The 22,240-nt window shown below is 43.6% G+C and overlaps 1 protein-coding gene across 2 annotated transcripts; it reads right to left on the bottom strand.

Moving 5' to 3' along the window:
* Nucleotide 1: 1 nt before the first annotated feature.
* On the bottom strand, nucleotides 2–21,574 carry CTNNB1 (catenin beta 1). 2 transcript variants are annotated; one of them, XM_040069210.2, is made up of 15 exons: nucleotides 21,338–21,574; nucleotides 8,277–8,337; nucleotides 7,667–7,894; nucleotides 7,291–7,544; nucleotides 6,961–7,199; nucleotides 6,675–6,876; nucleotides 6,202–6,346; nucleotides 5,634–5,737; nucleotides 5,210–5,548; nucleotides 4,791–4,949; nucleotides 3,769–3,888; nucleotides 3,467–3,617; nucleotides 3,256–3,377; nucleotides 2,042–2,102; nucleotides 2–776 (listed from the first exon to the last, which is right to left on the bottom strand). In XM_040069210.2, exons 2-15 carry the CDS (start codon nucleotides 8,287–8,289, stop codon nucleotides 760–762), a joined length of 2,154 nt encoding a protein of 717 aa, XP_039925144.1. In that variant the 5' UTR covers nucleotides 8,290–8,337; nucleotides 21,338–21,574; the 3' UTR covers nucleotides 2–759. The 2 variants fall into 2 exon arrangements, with proteins under 2 accessions (XP_039925144.1, XP_058277501.1); XM_058421518.1 differs by lacking the exon at nucleotides 2–776 and adding an exon at nucleotides 1,071–1,290.
* Nucleotides 21,575–22,240: the final 666 nt, after the last annotated feature.

Here is a 22,240-nt window from a genome sequence, read left to right as displayed (position 1 = left end):
ATGAATTAAAAGTTTACTTTAATTTTGAACCATTTTATAACTGCATTTTTCTCATGAAGCATCTGTATCACAGCAGGCTACAATAACTTTGGGATAAAAGGCAACTGGTAAACTGTCCAATACAAGGTTCCAAATAAACAGTTCTTACTGGCCCCTACCCAGACATATCCCAGATAAAGTTTTTGATCAAAAACATGAAATAGATCCACCTGCTTATTTTAAGCATATTAAAAAGGAAACTAATTGGACCATTTCTATTTGTCTAGTTTTTTTTATACAAAAAGGCTACACAATGTTACACTTTTTCAGAATACAGTTAGAGCGATTATGAATTAGTGTTCTACACCTTTACTCAATCCTTAAAAATTAGAAACTGCTGTAGCATACTCACTATAACTTAATACTACGAGAGACTTAAAAAAAAACTAACAACAATTACTGCAAAAAGAAAGGCTACTTCCAAAGCAAGCAAGGTCAGTACCATTACAGAGATTTAAAAAAAATAATAAATTTTTAACAAGCAAGGCTAGGGTTTGATAAATTCCATCTTGCAATTCACTCTTGTGCATTCTTCGTTTCTTGAATCACTCCCAAAATCCATTTGTATTATTACTCCTCGACCAAAAAGGACCAGAACAAAAAGTTTACTTCAATTGTTCCCATAGGAAACTCAGCTTGGTTAGTGTGTCAGGCACTTTCTGAGATACTAGCCCACCCCTCGAGCCCTCTCAGCAACTCTACAGGCCAATCAATGCAAGTTCACTCAGATGATACAGCTGCAAAGAGAAAAAAACACATCTGTCAGGGCTCCCGAGTTGTGAAGGGCTGTTGTAACACATAAAGACTGCATGAAGCCGGTGCACAAGACATTACAGTTAATTACTTCCACACTTCACGGCAGAAGTCAGTTTGGAGTGTGCTCATTTGTGTGTTTCCAGAGCATTTATTCATTATTCTGGCACACTGGGACCCAATTGAGCCAATCCCTCCCTGCCAACCAAGTCCTCAGTCCAGTCAGCTGTTTTTCTCTTTTTGTTTTGTTTTTAAATTCAAGGTTGGAGCTTCTTACCTAAAGGATGATTTACAGGTCAGTATCGAACCAGGCCAACTGATTACTGTCACCTGGAGGCAGCCCATCCATAAGGTCCTGGGCATGGCCAAGATCTGGCAGACCATCAACTGGGTAGTCAGCACCAGGGTGGTGGCCACCCATTTCATGTTCCATCATAGGGTCCATACCCAAGGCATCCTGACCGTATCCGCCAGAGTGGAAAGAACGGTAGCTAGGATCTAAGAAAGTTAAAGGTGGCAGAGGGAAAAAAAGCATAATGTTAACAGATGTTAGATGCATCAGAAGCTGCAAGTATCAGTGTGTGAGGAGATCGTGTAGCCATCTAATTGTTTTCTAGTTCAGCCAAGTTCAACACAATCTGGTGCCTGCCCTTAACGGCTATTCCATTGTTCGGAAAAGCCTTTCAGTAGGATTCTGCAGACAAAGCACACTGCAGTCAGAAGCATGAGCAGATTCCAGCCAAGCCATTAGTCTGCACAATCAACAGTACTAAAACTCAACAATACTGCAGCAAAACCAGGCTCCAAGACTGTGGACTTGCTTCTGAAAGACTAGTCAAAAATAGCTCAGAATCCTTAGGGATAGGCTTGCGTTCAAATCCATAGACACAGACTAATGCGTTCAATACCAGCTTTGTTGTTTTAAAGAAAAACTGCACTATTGGAATTGTCAAGTCCATTTGTAAGGAATGGAAAAGATTTCTGGAAACAACAGCTCAGCAGGAGGTGTTCCCACAGGACTCAGACAAGAGACACTGGTTTTGCGTGTTCATACGGCGCCCATTTCAGCGCTGCCGGGGTGTTGAGGAAACTGGTTATTTGAACTGGCAGTTCCCCTTGCGCCTTGTCAGTTTGCAATACCTCGCTGAAGAGTAAATTCACTCTTCGCTCATTTGCAGTTCTCCTTTAAAATCTATGACTTGACTTCATCCAACTGGAAGTTTAGTCAAGGGGAACGGAAGACACGTACCATCTGGGCGGTATCCAAGAGGCTCTCCCTGGGCACCAATATCCAGTCCGAGATCCGCTGTCTATGCGTACACAAAGAATTACAAAACAGTTTTAACATCAGGTCTTTCGGCCAGCACCAGTAATTCTGAGTTTAAAAAGTTGTGAAGCTTGCCCCTAATCCCTTTGAACAACTCCTCTGCAGTGAGCACTGCAGCAGTGCTGTCAACATGAAATGCCTTTTTAGGTAAGGATCTGCATCCAGCAGATTTAGGAATCCACAGATCATTGGAAGGAGGGTTCTGTCTGGGAGTAAAAAAGATGTGGTAGGTCTAGGAACACTCCTCAGGTACACCTGTCCAGATCCTGCAAGTCAGATATTCCCAAGCCAGCAACAGAGCTTTTAAGAGTTCTGAAGGCATCTCTCCCATCTGTTCAATTACAGAAGTAATTGCCTGCCTGCAGAGCAATTGCCTAACTCCAGTCTCAAAGAGATATTCCATTTTAGCTCTTCCCCCCATCCATTCTAGTGGTAGATACATATTTTAGGAAAACAAAAAAGTAAGCACTGAAATAGTACAAATTAGAGGCTATTGCCCCATATGTAGTAGATCCATATAAGACAAGACAAGCTAGGATCCTGAATCTTAAGAATTTGTGGGAAGACAAAGAATGAGTGAAGCATTCCCTGTATCCTATGCACACAGATTGACTTCAGTCTCAATTTACTGTGTAGTCCATTAAAAATGAAAAAAGACATGTGTGATAATGAGCCTGCAAACATATGCAAGTCTTAAATCTCAGTTCTCAGGACAAGTTGCATTCCCAGGCCAAGATTACTAATCCTGCATTGTTGGCTTGATGGAAGCCTCACAGGATATGTTTTATATTTATGCTTCCCTCATATCACTCATGTTTCTATTTTTGTATCCGGAGTTCATTAGGTTTCAACAAGGAACACAGAAAAGTACAAAGTTCTTGTATGCAGCTTTGCACACTAGCAAGCACAATGAGCATTACACATTTCAGCAGCAGCGGCAGAGAACAGACTCTTCCTGTCTGCCGGGGAAAAAGCAGCTGCACCTGAACACAGAGAGAGTAAAGAAGGTACGGCCACCACACAGCTGTGTAAAGCTGGGCCTGTATCACTGATCTACACTTCACTGGTGGGGAAGGAGGGAGAACATAGAAGTGAGCTCTCTCCAGGGAACTGTTAACACAGATCACCGAACTCACCTCGTTCCAAGCCATCGGTTCGGTCCGGAACAGGGAGCTTGTCAACTCAACTGAAAGTCGCTTCTTATAGTCCTGTGGTTTGTCCTCAGACATTCTGAACAGCACTGCAGCTGCATAGGTTGCTGCCGAAAGGAAGAGTGATTTTAGTAGAGGTCAAGACTTCTATCAACTCTTCTAACACAAGAATAAAACCAGCCTTTATTTCACTTACCAACACCCTCATTCCTAGAATGAAGCAGTTCTGTTAAAGGAGCAGTTGCACCTTCAGCTTCAATTGCTTCAGCTGCCTCCTTGTCTTGAGCCAGTTCACAAAGTACGCCAGCAGCTACTCTCTGGATATTCTCGATGGGAGAGTACAACAACTGCAACCAAAACACGAGGGTTCTTTAGCTCTTCCACTTAAAACGAGCTCTTCAGCATGCTCTGACTTAGCTGTTCTACCCAGGCAGTGCAAAAGCTGGTCTACTTGTCTTCCTAATATGTACTATAATGCTGTCTTGTGCTCTTACTTACCTGCACAAACAGTGGAATGGTATTTAGACCCCTGATTACGATTCGATTATGAACATCACGTGCAAGAATGTGCAGGGCTCCAGTGCAGCCCTCAACAATTTCTTCCATACGCACACCCTCCTAGTTAGGGAGAGAAAAGGCATTTTTGAATTTGAGATAGTGGATGCTCTCTTCTTAAGTGACTGTCAAAAAGCCAATCAGCAGTTTCAACTAATCAACAAACTCATCCCCTGCACTACCCCCTTCCCCTAAGTGACTCATTGATATGAGTCAACCCAGTTTACCCATCCAAATCCAGTATGAGAAGCATCCCAGTGGAATGCCTCAGTGGCTTTGATTATGACCTTCCCCTCTGATAACACCATCTCTTTTTTACAACCTGGATTAGCCTGGCAGTTGCTAAGCTGGAAACAGCAGTTACCAGTAACAGAGGTCCCTTCCTGCCTCTGCCTGAATTCACTGCACTCCTGTACTAGTAGATGCTGCTTCCATTTGCTGTGCTAAGCAACGGGCCCCCCCCCCCGCCTTTGTTAATGTGTTTAAATAAGAAAAATAACCAAATTGATCCTGACCTTGTCCCGCTGACCTGGAACCCAAAGAGGTAACAAGTACAAAGCCTGCACAACTTTTCAGTACTTTCACAGCTCTAACCACCCTTGCAAATATGCAATAAGCTGTGATGGCATTCTTAAACCCATTCTTCTGAGAAGAAGGGACTTCCGGTTTTTTGGTAGACAATTACTTGTCTTGCCAGAGTAGGCAGTACCAGAATTTATGTGAGCTAAAACATTCAGAATTAAATGCTTAAGAGGTTATTAAAATAAAAACCAAGGTTTTGGCATTATGATTTAAGAAAAATTTCAGGTCTGCCAAGACAGAGCTATCAGCACACAGTGAATAATGTGAACTAGAGCAAGTAAGACAACAGTACTTTAGCCCAAGCACTACAGGGCTAAGGTGCACTGACACACGAGAAGCTGGAGAGAACTTTGAGAGATGCAGTGTCAGGCGAGGGCACTCACCACGAACTGCTGTTGTGTCCCACCCATGGAAGTGCGTCGCTGGGTGTCCTGGTGTGCTCTAACCAGCAACTGCACTAGCCTTGGAATAGCACCTTGTTCACGCAGCGGGGCGTGGTTTGCAGGACACAGAGCCAGGTTGCGGATCAAGCCAACAGTAGCCTGCAGGTAAGGAACAGGTGGGGAATAAAAGAGCAAGAGGGGTGTGCTTGCTGTTAGTGACTACCTTTTTTTTAATCAGTTCATCTCAAATGCTTAAATCTCTAAGATAAAACACTAAGTCGCTCAACTGAAAGAACTTCTCCATCAGACAAACTGTATCCCCACCACTTTGGAAACAAAGTATTTTTCACTTCTAAAGTTATATTTTAAAAAGCAACAGTTTTCAATTTCAGCTCTGGTGGCTCTTCACCATTATTTACCTTGATCAAAGGCCAGTGTGAGGGTGGGTGCAACAGCTTTACCACCACTGGGAGTCCGTAATGGAGACGAACTGCATTTTGAGCCATCTCTGCTTCTTGGTGTCTGCTGGTGAGGTGACGGAGGGCACAAATCGCAGGTTCCGTGATGTCTTCCCTGTCTCCAGCCCGGAGAACTGTGCGCACGAGAGCCTCGATGCCACCAACCTGGCACACCATCATCTTGTTCTTGTAATTGTTGCAGGTAAGGTTAGAAAGGATGCCAGCGGCACAAGTCACAACGTTAATGTCATCTGATCCTAAAAGCTGAACTAGAGTTCCCAGAAGGCCTTCCATGCCCTCCTGCAGAAAAAGAGGGAAGAAAAAGTTAAGTCTTCTTTTCCACTATGTTGGCTTTTGCTCTTGATCCCTCAGACAAGCCATTTACCTGCTTTGTTGCAGCATCTGACAGATTTCTCAGAGTCCAGAGACAGTTCTGGACAAGACGCTGGCTTGGATCTGTGAGGTGGAGCCCCAAAGCTTGCATCCCACCTGGAAGATGGTACAGATTTGACACAGTTACTCAGATTTGCCACCACACTGATGCTCACCTTGTGAGCACTCGGGTCCTTCCCTGACATCTGAGCGCAAAAATCTCACAAGCTTTTGGATCCTTCTTGTTAATATCACAATATGGCTGGGCCCTAGCTCTTTTTCACATAGGAAAATAACAACCCCCCTGAAATTCCCTGTGTGACACTGGGCCTTTTCAATGTGTTTATATTCTCAGGGATGCATCCTGACAACACTCAGCCACTAATACCACCCAGTTACAGTGGAGGTAGTGAAAACAGCCACCCTTTTATACTTCTGTATACTAAAGGCCTCCAAACCTGGTTATGGACTTAAGGATCATTGTTCATTTTTTGATGCTGGCAGTTTCTGTTCTTGGTGCAATTAACTGATCCCAAAGCACTATGTAGATTTTTAAGTCAGCATGAGTACAACATACTTACCAGCCTCAACAATAGCAGGTTTGTTGCTGGAGCAGACTGACAACACCTTCAGCACCCTACTTGTGGTCCACAATAGTTTCTCATAAGTATAGGTCCTCATTATGTTTACTAAAGCCTGGGGCCCGCCACTTGCCAGAATAATCAGCTGAAAAGACAGCAAGAATAATATTTGTCTGTCACTTCCCACACATCAGCAGGTAGTAAACGTTGCTGGCTTACACCCCTCATGGTTACAGTTCCCTAAAAAAACATTCCCATCTGCTTATGTGGACTGTAAGTGTTACAGTATCAGTATAAGCACAGCAGCATTTCTGCAAGAGAAGTCCTGTATCCCTCACCTCTTGCAAGGTCAGGACTGACTGGCAAAGGCCAGCGGCCGAAGATTCAGAGTCAGGAGGTCAATACATAAGAACTAGCAGGCTGTTCATCACAAGCTTGCTCATTTTAACTACTTCAGCACCAGAGGCACCTACCTTACTTTCTTGATTGCCATATGCTAAAATCTGAAGGCAGTCTGTTGTAATGGCCAAGAATTTGACGTTTGTCTTGTTGAGCAAGGCCACCATTTTCTGCAGCCCACCAGCGAGACGGACAGCCATCTTGGCTCCTTCCTGATGTAGCAGGAGATTGTGAAGAGTTGTAATGGCATAGAACAGCACAGAGTCCACTGGGGACCTAAAGAAGGGAAAATCCTCATGAGTACCTGCTCCTAGCAGATCCAGCTGCAAAACACAAGTACTGCCTCAGCAGTGCACATACCCCAGCATCTTAACCAAAGCAGGAATGCCTCCTGATTTGAAGATTGCCAACAAGCCTTCACGGTGATGTGAGAGGTTGTGTAGTGTCCCTGCAGTACACCGGGCTGTCTCCACGTCGTTTGTGTTTTGCATGGTACGTACGATGGCAGACACCATCTGAGGAGATCTCATAATGGCGTGGCGAGATGCTTCCTTTTTGGACAGCTGATGAACCATTACTGCAGCCTTGTTCACCACCACCTAACACAAATGTTTGAATAAAAGCTTTTAGTTTTCAGATCATTGAAGGTGCCCCAAAAGCAAGCTTTACCCAGGAAAAGAAAATATTTACCTGGTCCTCGTCATTCAACAGTTTGGTCAGTTCCGGGATCGCACGAGTTGCAAGTTCAGCATCATCTTGGTAGTTTATCAAATTAACAACAGCATGTTTTAACATCTGGGATGGCTCAGCCAGGCGCTGCACATTAGTTGGATGAGCTGCATCAAACTGTGTGGATGGGATTTGCATTCCTTCATCCAGGGTTTCAGGGAACATAGCTGCACGCACCCTCTGAGCTCTAGTCATTGCATACTGGCCATCAATATCTGAAAACAAGGCAAGTTGTAATAACCTCAGACTAGGAATAAAAGGCTCATCCAGATTGGCAGTAATTCTGTTTTGTTAAACTGCATGTCCAAGCAAACCAGCGAAATAGAAAAGGCCTTACCCGCAACTTGCTCCTGGGTGAAGGACTGAGAGAATCCCTGCTCCCACTCGTACAGCACTTGTGTTGTGTCCACATCTTCTTCTTCAGGATTTCCCTTGCCACTCAAGGAGGGAGCAGTTGTTGTGGCACCAGAATGGATACCAGAGTCCAGATAAGATTGCTGCTGCCAGTGACTGACTGCTGCTTTTCTGTCTGGCTCCATTGCCATATCCAGCTCCATCAAGTCAGCTGTAAGAAATCATTGGTGAACAATTAAGTTTAGTTCAATTACCCCAGCATGTATTAATGCTACAAGAGATGACAGAGATTTTAAATTAAAATAAGCTGTTATAAACAACTTCCTCAACCCAGCACTGCAAGTGAGCAGCAACTTTAAACTGAGGCTTTATGCTGAACCAAAGTAGACATGTAAACCTGAGGAACAGGCAGAACTATTATTGCTATTGTGGCTGCTCTGACCTTAGAATAAATTTGTCTGAAGGTTTGATTTCCAGTGAAAGGTATTAATTACTATAATAGAGCAGATGTTATTCAATCTAAGTGACTTTAAAAAGAGAGGGATAAGAAGTCTTCTAAATTCTAGTAACAGAAATTGTAATGCATTATGTACCTTGAGTTGCCATGTTCCTTGTTATGCTCCCAGAACTCTTTCTTGCACCCTTTCAGAGATCCTGAAAAAGAGCAAGGTTAGAACTTACTAAACACTAATCAGAGCTAGTAAGACAGGATTTCACACTAGAACACTGAAATTGCAAGCTAAGACTTGGCACATCTTGCCATTTCATTGCTACAGTGAGTATACTGAAATGCTAATTAGCAACCCCCCATGGACAGATATGCAGAAGAACACCATGTTATCACCCAGACTTCTTCTGTCAGGTTGTATGTAAGATATTCTCTTAGAGCTGCAAGAGAACAAGACTTGAAGACTGACCACAATAGAACTATTTTTTACTTCTCTATCTTTGCATAAGGTGAAGTCCAGACATTAAATTCCAGAGTCTGGAAATGCCACAAAGACAACGGCTAAATGTCAGACTTCCTCATTTCCCTCAAAGATAAACTACTTAGAAGGTACTAGAAAAACTGATACACGACTACAACATGAATTCTCATGGGGAAACCTGAAATGAACATGTAAGGCAAGCTGCACAAAGTCTACCTGAAGAGTTGTAACTGCACCTCCTCCTTTTTTCCCCCTTCCTGTGCCATAAGAATAGAGGTTTCTTCCTTAAAAAAAACCCTCTTCCTGGAAGTTAAAACTAAAAATTGAACCAGTCTTATAAAGAAAAAAAGCTGTCCTTCAGTTGCACGCACATTGAGTCACCAAACTCACTTTTATTTTTCGCACAGAAAGCCAAGACAGCTGGGGCAAGGAGGCTGAAATATGATCAAATACCTTATCTAAATTTTCAGTACGCACCTCCATTCAATATCACCAAGCAGTTTCGAAGTATTTGTACCATAAATCTGTACCTGTCTTTTCACTAACCCAGGAGGAGAGATCCAAGGCTACCGCTCTACAACAGGTCACTTTTATTTCACTTGCTTCCCTTCCCCCTCGTCCCACACTGCTTCCAGCACAGGCAGAGCTGGTGACAGTCTACTCTGGGAGCCAGCCAAGCAGAAACATTTGTAGTGGTAGCTTGTGCAGGGAGCAAAATCATCTCTTGCAACAATCAGCTTTCACTGCGCTGTCAGGTGTTAGAGCTGCGCCGATCCTGCACAATGAAGTAAAGGCAATACACTAATCCCTGAAAGGACAGGTCTGCAGTGCTGCGTCAGGAGAGCAAGTCCACCTCACACTGCGTTTGTGTAAAGACACATTTCCCAGTTTAAGAGTTTCCTTCAGGAGCACGTTTTTGAAAATCATAATTAAACGGAGGGCAGGCCTGCAGTTCTAAAAGTCTCACTGGATAGGTGGGACAAATTTATATTTCACTGATTCTGAGCCAGCTGCAAGATACTCCAGCAGCTCCTGAGCAATCTTGTTGCTTGGCTGTACAAATGCCAGTGCTGTTTGTCCTGACTCTGCACTCACACAACTTTTGGCAGCAACCCTTCCCTGGCTCTTTTAAAATGGACACTAGATCTGCATCTGCTACAGATAAACAGCATTAAGCTGATATAAGACATTACACAACATACAATATGCATCCTGCTGTGCAGCTGGAAACTCTAAACTGGTCCTTCTCCACAGCCTGGAAGAGACCAGCCAACTCAGAGTCTGCTCTTGGTAATGAGCACGGAGGATGTGCTGAAAATACAGACATTTTTCCCAGTCCCTTACCCATGGATTCTTCCAACATGCTGTTAGGAGTTTGAGGGTAGTAGTGGCAAGGGGAAAGAAAAAATTAAGTCATGCTGTCAGTTCACCATTGATTAAAAAATTCTAATGAGTAGCTAAGTTGAGGAAGTGCCTATACAAAAGCTTGATAGCTCTTTGCATGTCTTCTGCATTGCTTTGTGAGTTCCAAACAGAAAGAAGGGAATAGCAGTAACAGGAAAATTTGTACCTTTGCTCCCTGTAGTCCTCACTCTAAGTCAGATCTGACACTTCCAATAAAAAAATCTGGCATGTTCTAGCTGCTATATGAAATTTTCAATATGCTTAGCACAAAAAAGGATTTATTTCTACCATAAACTTTCCCATCTCCTCCCATCAGGACTATGCTGAAAAAGGGATCACCAAACTGGTTTGGAAGTTGACTAGTTCATCTACCACAATGTTAAGAGCAGTGTCTATGCTTTGAGCCATTTACTACCACCTGAGATTTCTATATGCAGTAAGGGGCTTGGAATGAATATTTATCATTTTCTCCACTGTTGAATTCTGCATCAATGAAGGAAATTGGCTTACAGCACCTGCACTCTGAAAGTGCTGTTTCAATTTCAGCAGCAAGATCGGAAGAGCAGCTCTATCATTAGGTAAAATCCAACAGGATCAGAGTAGCCACTGAACAGTAGCACTGTTCCAAAACGACACTGGTGGACATCTACAAAATCGCAATGAAGAATACTAAGTGTTCAGAAATGCATTACCAGTCAGACATTCAGTCTTTGTAATGCTGACCCCTGATCAGCCTGCTAGCTGTATCTACAAGTTCCAACATCCTGATCTGCATTTTATACACCTGTAGCCCCCCAGCAATTCCTGGTAGCTTTTTTACACTATTATTTAGATGGGGAATTGGGTTCAATCCTAAAAATTCAAACTAACTGCCAAACAAAAGTAGCCATGGTTTGGTTTTAGGTTTTCTGCACTTAAACAGAAATTCTCTCATCTTCTCCTTTTTCTTCTCTAATTTTACAAAGGGGTAGACTGAGTCCAGGCAAGCTGCTGACTTTGTCTTCCTGTCTGTCACTCTCAAGGTTAACCAACACACTTACAAAGGGAGCGACACCACCAGGCTAGGTACAAACATTTGTGCTGCTCATTTTCTTGACAAGCTGGCTCAGTACAAGGTCAGGCAAACATATCTCAACGATCAGGAAGAGACAGAAGGCCTCAGTATACTTTACAAATTCAGTCTAGCTGTAAGCTACTGCAAGCTTTATAATTTTTGAAGGCTAGCAGGCACTCAGAAATGGGAATTCTGATAGCTACTAGGTTATACAGTTCACACAAATGTACTGCTAGAAGCTTTGGGATTAGACTCTTCTCAAAAAGCAACTTCTGCCCCATGAGACTACCCACTACCTTAGCAAGCACGATCAGCTTTGGGTTTAAATGAAGGCTGGGGGTTTTTTAGACTATGTATTAAACAGCTCATGTGAAGAGCAAGTCAAGACCTCGCACTAGGCTGTATTACGTAGCATCTGTAAGCTTAGGAGGCATGAGCTCATAATCTCCAATTACTACAGAAGACAATTCAATTTTCTTGATTTTTAAAAGGAATGAAAAAATAGGTATTATTTCTGATCACATGTTTTTATTAGATATTCATTTCTGATTCTGGAGAATAGTTAGGCATATACCAAGAAAGTCAACAAGCCTACAGTAGTCCTGAAGTCTGAACAATTCTCTTCTTTAAGACTGACTCAAATTACACCTGAGTGATCTGATAAGCAGTTCCCTCCCCACCCCCAACATTTCTTATAAAGCAAGTAAAAGTCTGCAAGTCTGCCCTAAATACACAAACACCCCTCCTGACCCTGTTATGCTGTTCTTTTCTTGGTGTCATCTGGGACAGGCCAGGCACCTGCAGCTGTAAACTACCCACCAGTTCTGAATGATGCATTTGTGTACACAAAACAAGCATATCATCTTCTGACAGTCACAGCAGTTAAGAATGTGTATCATCTACACACAAGGGAAGAGAAGTACCAGTACTGAAAAATAGTTTTTCTCCCAGTGCTCTGAAGTCATTCCAACCATTCCCAAGGTGTTACTGAAAGCATCCACTGGGTCTGATTTTACAAATGGTCTTAGCTGCTTGCCAATGATATTACTTATGTATCTGCTTACCAAAAATCCACAGCCAAAATATACAGGTAACAGCAGTTCCACAGCTAGTAACACCAGAGGCACTCAGTTCTGTGACCCAATTCCTTATATTCAGTTCTTAATGTAGCAGAAGCTTCCTTAGTTTTCAAGTTGGGCATTTGAAAAATACATCTAATTAAGGAATTAAAAAACAAATCACAACAAAGCAACCCTTTTTAATCTTCCCCTGGAAGCTGTTAGCCTGTTTTCTAGAAAACAAAATGTGGGGGAGGAGGACTCATCCAAGTAAGATACTACTGGTAGTGGAAACATCAGAAAAAAAGCTTTCACAGTATAAAGGCACTTTAGGCAGGAATGGCTGAATTGTCTCTAAGCAATTTTTGGTCTAACCTAAGCCCCAGATATAACCACTCTTGCAACAGACAGACCTACTTCTATTGATCTTAGTCATATGAATTCAAACTGCTGTAAATTTCTAATTAGTACTTATCCAAATGTGGAAAAAGTTCCCTCCTCCCATATCCACCTGCAGGTCCTAAAGAAAACTGAGATTTTTTATCTGGCTTTATTGAGCTCTAGTAAAAGAATCCTTGTGGTTAATTTTGGAGGTCCTTCACGTACCAGCTGCTTCTGTGAGATTGTAAGAAGTCCTGGAAGGACAGTTTTGGTGTTGGGTGTTTTAAGGAATGTTAGACGCTTGTGGTAGGAATGACAGCTGAGGTTTACAATTTTTTGTAAAAAATGACAAGATACTTTATTTGAAAACAGGTACAGAATGTGCTTGAATATCACTCTGAAGATTGCATTTTTAAAAGATTTATTTTTCTTGTATGAAGATAACACAGAGGATTACAAACAACAGTTTTCCTGAAACGTATTTCCATATGTTATAAACAAGTACTGAAGAGCATTCCCGTATTCTGTCTCAAATAGTAGCATTTGCAGTCCTCGGTCACCTTGTCCCCGCTAAAAAAACTAGCCACACACAGTGAGTGCAGATTATTTTGAAGTTAGTTATATATAAGAAGGCCTTGACTATTGGGAAATTGTCTCCCACCAATATTGACTTCTGCCCACCACTGCTTTAAGGACTTGAATGGACAAAAGCCACTATGAAACTCACTGCAAAGTGGCTCTTAAATAATAGTTATGGTCTGTAAATTATCACATTAAACAAAGCAATACACCACTTGGATATTTTTAGAGACAGAAAAATTAAGGTTTACCTTATTATCAGTATTAGAAATCAGAGTATAAAACTTAATGTATTTTATATTAATGTCAGGCTTCCCTCTGCTTTTAACACTATGTAAAAATGTCTTCAGGTGCCTTATGACAGGACACCTTAAACTAGTGGAAGAAACTTAGACAGTATGCAATATCAAAAGAAAACAAGTCAAACCATATAGTCTTTTTCCTCTAAAAGGGAAAAAAAAAACCAAAACAACAACCTATAGGCTTTCACAGCTTTAAAGCTCTTCTACTTTTTTTTTAGTTACATGGTAGGAACATCCATCAATAGCCACTACTACTACTTCAGAAGAAGTGCCATGGCAGGAGATGAAGCAGTATTACTATATTTAAGTGTTGTGCCAAGATGTAGCAACTCGAACTATTTCAGAAGCTCCACTGAAAACTAAGAGCTACCACTAATCTTGACCTGAATGCCACAGCATGTGTCCACTCTGAAATCCATATTGCTGATCCTGGACCACAACTGAACAAACTCATTTATAAACTGTGGCAAAATTGCTCTGGTCTTTCCTCCAAGCAACATTTGTTAGTTAGCATCATTCCCTCCAATCACTAAGCTATTCTTGCTTAGTGAAGTATTTCTCTTCTCTCCAGTGATAATAAACTCAGTAACCTGTGTAATCTATCCAGCTCAAATTTTTCCAAGTGGGAATACTTCAGACAACACATTCTACTGATGCCTGCAGAAAGTCAAAAGATGCCTTGCAAGCAGCAATGCATTCTATTGTAGATTTAGCTAAGCATAGCATAATAAACTTGACTCTGAACTCAGAATATTAGCATTAAAACAGTCTTTAAATTCTCTTATTAAGACAGAAAGGCTAAGGTTTGTTTTTCCTAACAAACTTCAGGAAATTAAGAAATCTGAGTATCTGCTTTACTGACCTCAGGAGTTAAAAAGTTCCAACTTCCAAGCCTTCAACATCCTTAAGACATGCTGGAAGAGGCAACAAACTAGCTCAGATAAGCAGAGATTAAGTGGGAGAGGAGTGCAGATGTGCCAACACTCACTGCAAGTCGCCTCTATTTCAGCCACTCTCCTTCACCGCTTCATTTCCAATTCATTATTTCCTTCAGGCATCCCAGACTGCTATTATATCAATTGTTCTGGCTTCTCAGCCTTAGAAATTATCTAAAAATTCCTTTCTGTAACAAAGGCAGAAAAACCTCCCCACACTAGCTTTTGTAAGGGCTTTTTTAAATAAGAGTTCACCTCATACCACACACAAAATAACATGTTGCCGCTCTATTTTCAGTTACGTCAGCAATCTAAGACCAAGAGTACTGAACAGAATTTCTATTCACATGCCCATTGGCTAAAGCAAACAACATGTAAATATTTCTTTCTTGCTAGACTTCTCCAAGTTGTTTACAACTTCTTGATGGAATGGAAATGCAGGCAGTCTGGTAGCCTTGACTAGACTTAAACACTGGGTTAGCTGTATTTAAAAAGAGAACCTATTCCTCAAAAAATGTCTAGTGAAGAAAAGACTTAAGTTCTAAAATACTCAAGGCTTGTTCTGGAGTCAATACAGTCTTAAGCAAATGTGACAGAGGAAATGGGTCACAAGAACTTTACAGCAGCTGTAAAGTTCCAGTCTGCCACACTTCACCTCTGGAGCACTACAATGTTCTGATATGACAGGACACTCACCTGTTTTACTTTTCCCTTCCTCCTAAAAGAGAAGGCAGGCTAGTAAAGAATCATACCTCCTACCCAGCTTGCAATGCTCAACAACTCCTACGTTTCAAGTGCACTTGAGACTATAACGTAAGTGTAGCAAGAGCCACATTTCATTTTGCTCACCTAAAGTACAGAAAGCCTCCCAGAATCTGGGTAGTTTTAATCAATTGCTGAATATCAACCTTGCACAGACTGACAGTTCAGGTAATAAAAGGTACCAGAAGTAGAGGTCGGAAATTTCACTGGCAGATGGGTCTCTTCCAGCTGCAGCCAAGTCTGCGTTGCTCTCTGAACAACTAACAGCAGGAAGGCACTGACAGCTTGTGCAATTCATCAGGGTCTTCACAGATACTAAAGTTTAAGTAGCCTTTTAAAAACAACCCATTAGCTCTTGCTTTATTGGGAATTCTAACAGTGGTTTGAGAGCCACTGTCAGCCAACAGATACCTCAGATAACTAATGCACAAAATTATGAGAACCTGGAAGAGAATTCAGAACAATCACATCTGGAAAGTTACTAAAAAAGAAATAAAAGTTCATCCTGGCACTGATCTGCACTATCATTCTAGAAGATGAACTTTGAAACTGCAGAACCTACTAGGAAGCCTGTCCAAACATGAAGCTGGCAATATCACGTAAAGGTTCTTCTTCTGGAAGAAAGGAGATGCACAGTACTTTGCTCTTTAGGACAGACAATTCTAGAGAAACTTTGGTAGAATTACAGACTGATGGGACACACAGATATGTCTAAATGGACTTGATAGCAGCTACCACCACAATTTTGTATCAGCAGTCCCCTACGTAATTTTGCTTGATGCCAGCCAAAGGCACATGGCTGGGCATCCTACGCAACAGAAACAAAGTACCCCTTTACATAGTCACACACTCTTACTTAAAATCATACTTATACTGCAGGAGCTGAAATTTCACAGCAGTGGATCTTGTAACTTCAGAAATTACATGTTTGGATCCACAGCACAGTTATTTTGCCCTTCACCTAAGAGAACATTCAGGAGTTACAAGAAGTGTGTCAACCCAATCCATTACATTCAAAATCATGGGCAACTATACCAGCAGCTTCTAACAGGATCTGCAAACTAAACACTCTGTGCAAGGTATTTATTTGTTCTTTCTAGAAACTTCTGGTTTCTAAGCTATAAGCAGCAGCTGTGTTCAAGTTGACAAATCATCAGGTCATGTTCAAAAATTTAAGAGAGGTTTTCATCATCAAGTATACCACAGCACTGACAAAAACTTTCATTTTATTAGTTGGCAAGATAGACCTCAAGCACCTAAGTATCCTCCTGACTGTCCAAGACGGGAGCTGATGATAATCTTAAATGTTATGATGTGAAAACTGCTTCAAGTACAACTCTCGTGTTACATAGCCAACTTGAGAACAGAAGTAATGAACTTCCTCACATGATGTATATATCAATCCCCTGACAGCAGTTTGTAGCTCAGTATTAGAGGACTGGTATGACAGTTTCAAGTTCATGAACTTGCATTAAGTCATAACAAGATTATCAACCCAATTACTCTCATGTCTTAATTATTTTGACCAATTAAGCACCAGCACCACAAACAAGTAACCTCAAAACAGTTACTAAGTCACTTCTGTTCAGCAATGGATTTGGGATCTTTGGTCACTGGCACACATTTCCCATTAGGGCTTCGTGCAGCATTCACTAAGTTTGAGTATCCTCATGGCTGGTCAAAACATCGAGAGCAGTTTTATTATCACTGCTTGGAGAGCTCCTGCCTTTTATTTGCAGGATACAGAAATCTGCATTATGCATACTCCCGTCTTAGTTAGGGATGAGCCAGTGTTTCTATCCAAGGTTTAGTCTGCCAGCAGGACTCACATAATAAATACGCAGAGGTTTACAGCTTTTGGTCCACGTGCCTGCACTTATCACTGAGTAAGATGACTGTAGCAGAGAGCTGGCAGTAGACAGGATCAAAATTCATTCTTTAGTCTTACCTTGTCACATACAAAAGAAAAAGTTGCCATTGTGACCATTTAGAGGCAACCTATGATAATTCAGACAAATATTACACTACATTTAACACTCACACAAACAAAAACACTGTCAGGCCTCAAGTTTCCCTGCCCAGTTACAATAGTTCTGCAGCCATTTAACACAGTCATGTGCATCACTAAAAACAGACACTGTTACAGAAATACCTTTCCAGCCTGTTTGTGCATAATTTGAAACACTCATTTCCACACCAACACAGGAACAACTTAGAAAACCATCTCTCTTCCAAACGAGGAAGAATCTACCCACAATCCAGATTCTTCTAAGACTGCAACCACACAGGCAGCCCTGAACTTGGATGGATTAAACATTAATCTCCAGGGTTTAAGAAACCAGAGTGATTAGTCATAATTACACTGACAAAATACTCATGAATCTGAAAGTGACTCTTTGCTTGTCTGTCAGAATAACTCTTATTTACAATAAGGCACACCAACACTCCAAAAAGGACCGTTTAAACAACAAACATTCTAATGAAGTCTGACACTAAAATATGTTTCTTCTGCTCACTCTTAATTAAAACAAACTAACAAGGCAGCTGAATTTAGCAGCACCTTTAGGATGTTAAGATTTCTGGCCACTGGAGGGCACCTGAACTGTTGCCAGGACAATACAGAACTACTTGCTACAGTTGCTGCAGAGTTGGCAAACTTCTCCAATTTATACAAGTCTATTTAGCGCAGCAAGTCAGCCCAGAAATGCTGGTTCCAGCAAATACACGTACAGTGCACACGGTACATTTGCCAACTCCAGCAAAATCCAGCTAGCTCATACTGTTCTTTAAATGCAGCAACACAGAACACAACATTAACTCTTTCACACTTCTACATACATCAGCCCTCAAACGAGGCTCCCGAGTTAATTCAGAATTAAGTAACAGAGCAAGCATTCACTTCGGCAATACCAATCCAGCCAATGTACATTGTTTCCTAAAGTCAACTTGGAACACTAACAGAAAGCTCTCTGTAAAGTAACATTTGCACCCATACCTGCCCAGGCAAGGAAAGCACAGGATGAATTTGCTTTAACATCAGAGCTAACAGACTCATGAGGTCAGGCCGAGCTACAAGTATGTTTAACCTGCTCACCTCATCTACTTAGTGTTCCACACAGACAGAAGTGCCAGAATTAGACCTCCATTAGTTCTCTCCCTTGATCTTACCTGTCAGTGAAAAAAGAAAAGCACCAAAAGACCCCAAAAACTGAAACTGGCTCCTTTCTTTTCATGAGAGGCAGCACAGGCTACACAGTGCAGCACATTACCCTCCTGGGCTAAAGCCCCATCACAGACTACAGCAAGTTCTACCCTGGAATCAAGTGCCAGAAATTGGTATTAAAAGTTAACCACTGTCAGGCTGCCTTCTGTTGGCAATTCTAGCCAATTCAATAATTGGATGCTTAACTGGAAAATCAGAAATATTGCCCTGCCAGGAAAATAATTTTACCTAAAGAGACAAGAAGAGTCACACACAAGACTTACTGCCAAGGACTTTGCCATTCCTAGGTTCCAACCCTGCCAGCCAGCAGGGCACTGGGCTCAGAGCTTGCAAGTGCATGTTTGGAGGACCCGGGAGCAAGTCACAGCTGCCTGCACCGTTTCTCACAGGTTTTATCAGGCTTTGTGAAGTATGATGTTCAAGATAAGTAAGGTCAGTCCTGATTTTCCTGCCATGGTATGCAGGCTACCACAGCCACAGAACAAGTTTTGCTGCAGGCAACTGCATGATCACCACAACCCCTGCATTACCAGTTTAACTATGAATTAACATAGGTGATTTTGATTACTGCTGTATTTGCACACTAATCTGCCTACTAGACAATAGTCTGCAGAAACATTCTTATCCAGGAGTTTCAGACCACACATTCAGACTGCAGTTTGAGACAGAAGCCTCCAACAGCCATATTTCCTGCTCCATTCTTTCCACTTCCCTTTTGACCCCTGAAAACACTGCAAAATCAGAACACCGCTAGTACTAACCTCTTGCCTTAGTATCCCCAAAATCTCCAGTATAACTCTTCAGAACACAGCACTTCAGGATGCTAATTCAGATGTAGAGTCATGATAGATGGACATATGTTTCAGAAAAAAAATCATTATGCCTGAAGGGCAACCAGGTTTCACAGCCAAGGTTTAGTCAGTTACTGACACAGCACAGTCCGAGCAAAATGCTGGTGTCCAGAGTAGACATACACCATGCAAAGAGCCCAGACTATTTATAGCTTAGGCAAGAAAAACGAAGCTTGGGCTGATAAGGCTGTGACCCAGCATCTGAGGAGCTGATTTCTCCAATCAAGCTTTACTTGGTATTAAATGCTTGCTCCTAGAAGCTGTCTTGCATGGTACTGTCCTTTCCAACATGCTGTTTTTACTTATTTCTCCCCTAGACCTTGTGAAATGATCAGCCATACAGACCAAAGTGAACATTCCCCTGGATATTAGTTTATATCTAAACAGAAAATATCTGAACAGGTGAGCAAACATGACAATTCTTCAGAACAACTTCAGAACAGTGAGACACTCAGTATGATTTTGTACTGAACAGCTGAATTCAGAGAGCCTCAAACTCTTGCTTGAATGCCTAAGCAGCCTGATTTGCAACAGTACCAGCCATTAGACAAACGACACAGCAATCACATACCTGGCAGCTGTCAGCACCTTTTTATCAAAAGTGCAAGACCAACATTAGTTTCCTGGACTGTTAGGTACTGAAATTCACATTATAACTTGGGCCAACGCACACCAGTAAGTTTTGTCCCTTAAGCTTTTTTTTGGAGCCTTGCAATAGCATCTTTTTGTCATTCAGAAGCAAAATCGTAACTGGGAAGTTGCTGTCTGGTGTGTCTGAACTCAGGATCAAGAATACCCCGACACTCTTTCAGCTAGTTTTCTCGTCTTTGCCTTTACTGTAGTCTCAGCACATAAAGATCCTGTTTTACTAAAACCCCTCCTTGATTTCCGTCCGCCGACCTCAGCATACCAGCCCAGCCTCTTTCCATTCACTACTTGCATACTTTGGGGGATGGGAGGACCACAGATGTCTGGAATATACAGAGTGTCAGAACAATGGCTGCTCCATGAGAAAGAGATGAAGAAGTAGCTGATTACAAAGATCAACACTGCTATTCCTAAAGTCACAAGTAAGTTGCCCGCGGTACCTTCACACAGTCTGTCTTTTCTTTCCAGAAAGGACAGAAATCCTCAGAGAAGGTTTTTGGGGGGAGATACAAAAAGAAACTACCCAACTTCCTACATCGAGTTTTAACTAGGGAAAAATTCAGGTTTTGCTAAATTTAAGAAAACTTGCTGCTCTAGGAGCAGCTAATCCTGCACAATAGAGATGACCTAAGCTTTGTCAAAAACAAACAACAAAACAACACATCTAGAGACTCTATTCCTAGAGAAGTAAGTGCCCTAGATAGTTCTGGGAGTAACCGCAAGTTGATCCCCACACCTCAGGAACGCGTTACTTTGGGAGGCTGGAGCCGCCGTGGTCCCCCCAGCCGGCCACGGGAAGCAGCGGGCGCTTCCCCTCGCAGCGTGGGAGCCCCCACACCGCCCGCAGCCCAAGTCATTCCCTACAACACCCTGGTAAGGTGGGTGTTGAAAAACTTAATTTGATTGCTCCCAGCTCCGGGAAAGCTTCATTTCAGCGACACCCAAAAGCAGCAGCATAACCCCCCCAGTAAATATGCAATGCCACTAAGACCGAAACCCCACAAGGCAACAGATTAGTTATCTCCCGCTGACTGCAGTGACCGTGATTAATTATATTCCGTACAAATAAACCCGTACCCAGCTCTCTCTCCCCTTCTATCGCCAGAGGGGACCTGCAACCCACCAGCGACTTCGCACTCCCCTAAAAAGGCGAGGGGAAACCTTTAAAAAAATAATAAAGCGTCATTAAAGTACTCCGGGCTCTGCTGCAAACGAGAGCAGAGCCAGGCGCAGGGACTCGCCTTCTCCCGCAGACCAGAGCAGCCACCCCCTCGCCCCAGGACGAGCTTCCCAAGAGACACCTCGGGAGCTGCAGCTGCCGCTCCTGCAGCCACGCAGCTGTCCGGACCTCCCAAAAACAAGAGCCCTCTCTCTCTTCCTTTCCTGCCCCCCCACCTCTCTCCCACCCCCGCTCCCCCCCTCCCCCAGCCCCGTCCTTCCCGCCGGGCACACCCTGGGCCCCCTCATGGCCGCGGGGGGACCCGGCCCGGGTTTGCCCCAAGTTCCCGCCGGAGAGAGCGGCACTAACGTCGAACGGGAGAGCGCAGGATCCCCCCGGGCTCCGGCGGCGGCTGCTGCGGCTGCCCGGGCGATCCCGGTCCGGTCCGTCTTTCCTTCCTTGTCCCCCCGCCTCCGCCGCCTTCTCGTCCTCACGCAAGGCGGTGCCCCCGCCGCTGGCTCCCGGGTGGCGACCGTACGGGGCGGCGGTGTTTGTGTCCCCCGAGCGCCGCCGCCGCCGCTGCTCCCAGCGCCGAACCGAGCGAGAGGCTTAAAATGGCGTCGCTCACAAGGAGGTTCTTATAGCAGCGCCGGGTCCGGCTGTGTATCCTGCCGCCGCGGCCGGGCCCCGCGCGCGGCATTCCATAGGCGCCCGGCGCTCAGGGCAGGCGGAGGGAGGAGGAGAAATAGTGCCCGGCTCCCAGGGCGGAGGGAGACACGGAGCGGGAAAGCGGCGCAGATGGGGAAGGCCGGGCTGGGTTGGGCAGGGCCGGGCCGGGCTGGGCCGGGCTGGCCTGGGCAGGGGGGAGTACGGCGGAGACACCTTATTCCGGAGGTGGGAAAGAAGGATCTGAGTTCCCGGCTTGGGAACGGAGTTGCTGCTGCCCTGAGGGGTGTAGAAGCGGCGAGGGAGGGGATGCGACTGAGGGGATCAGCCCGGGGTCCCGCTTTGGGAAGGGAAGCGGAGGGGGGTAGGGGGCAAAAGGCGATTGTGACTCTCTCTCTCTCTCCTACTCCCTTCCCCCTCCCCGTTTAATTTGGAGTTTCGTTGCCTGGGGGTTTTAATTAATTAATTCATTTATTTATTTTAATGCACGGCACCAACTGTATCGCAACTCCGTTTTCCCAGACGCCCGCGTCGACAAGTCCGGGAGACGCTCGGGCTGCTGTGGAAAATCGGCCCTGGCGCTGAGACGGGGCAGCCGCCGAGCCC

The sequence above is a fragment of the Hirundo rustica genome, chromosome 1 (assembly GCF_015227805.2).
Source record: "Hirundo rustica isolate bHirRus1 chromosome 1, bHirRus1.pri.v3, whole genome shotgun sequence".
Lineage (NCBI taxonomy): Eukaryota > Metazoa > Chordata > Aves > Passeriformes > Hirundinidae > Hirundo > Hirundo rustica.
The sequence above is the reverse complement of the archived record's forward strand: the minus strand, read 5'-3'. Positions and strand labels throughout refer to the sequence as shown.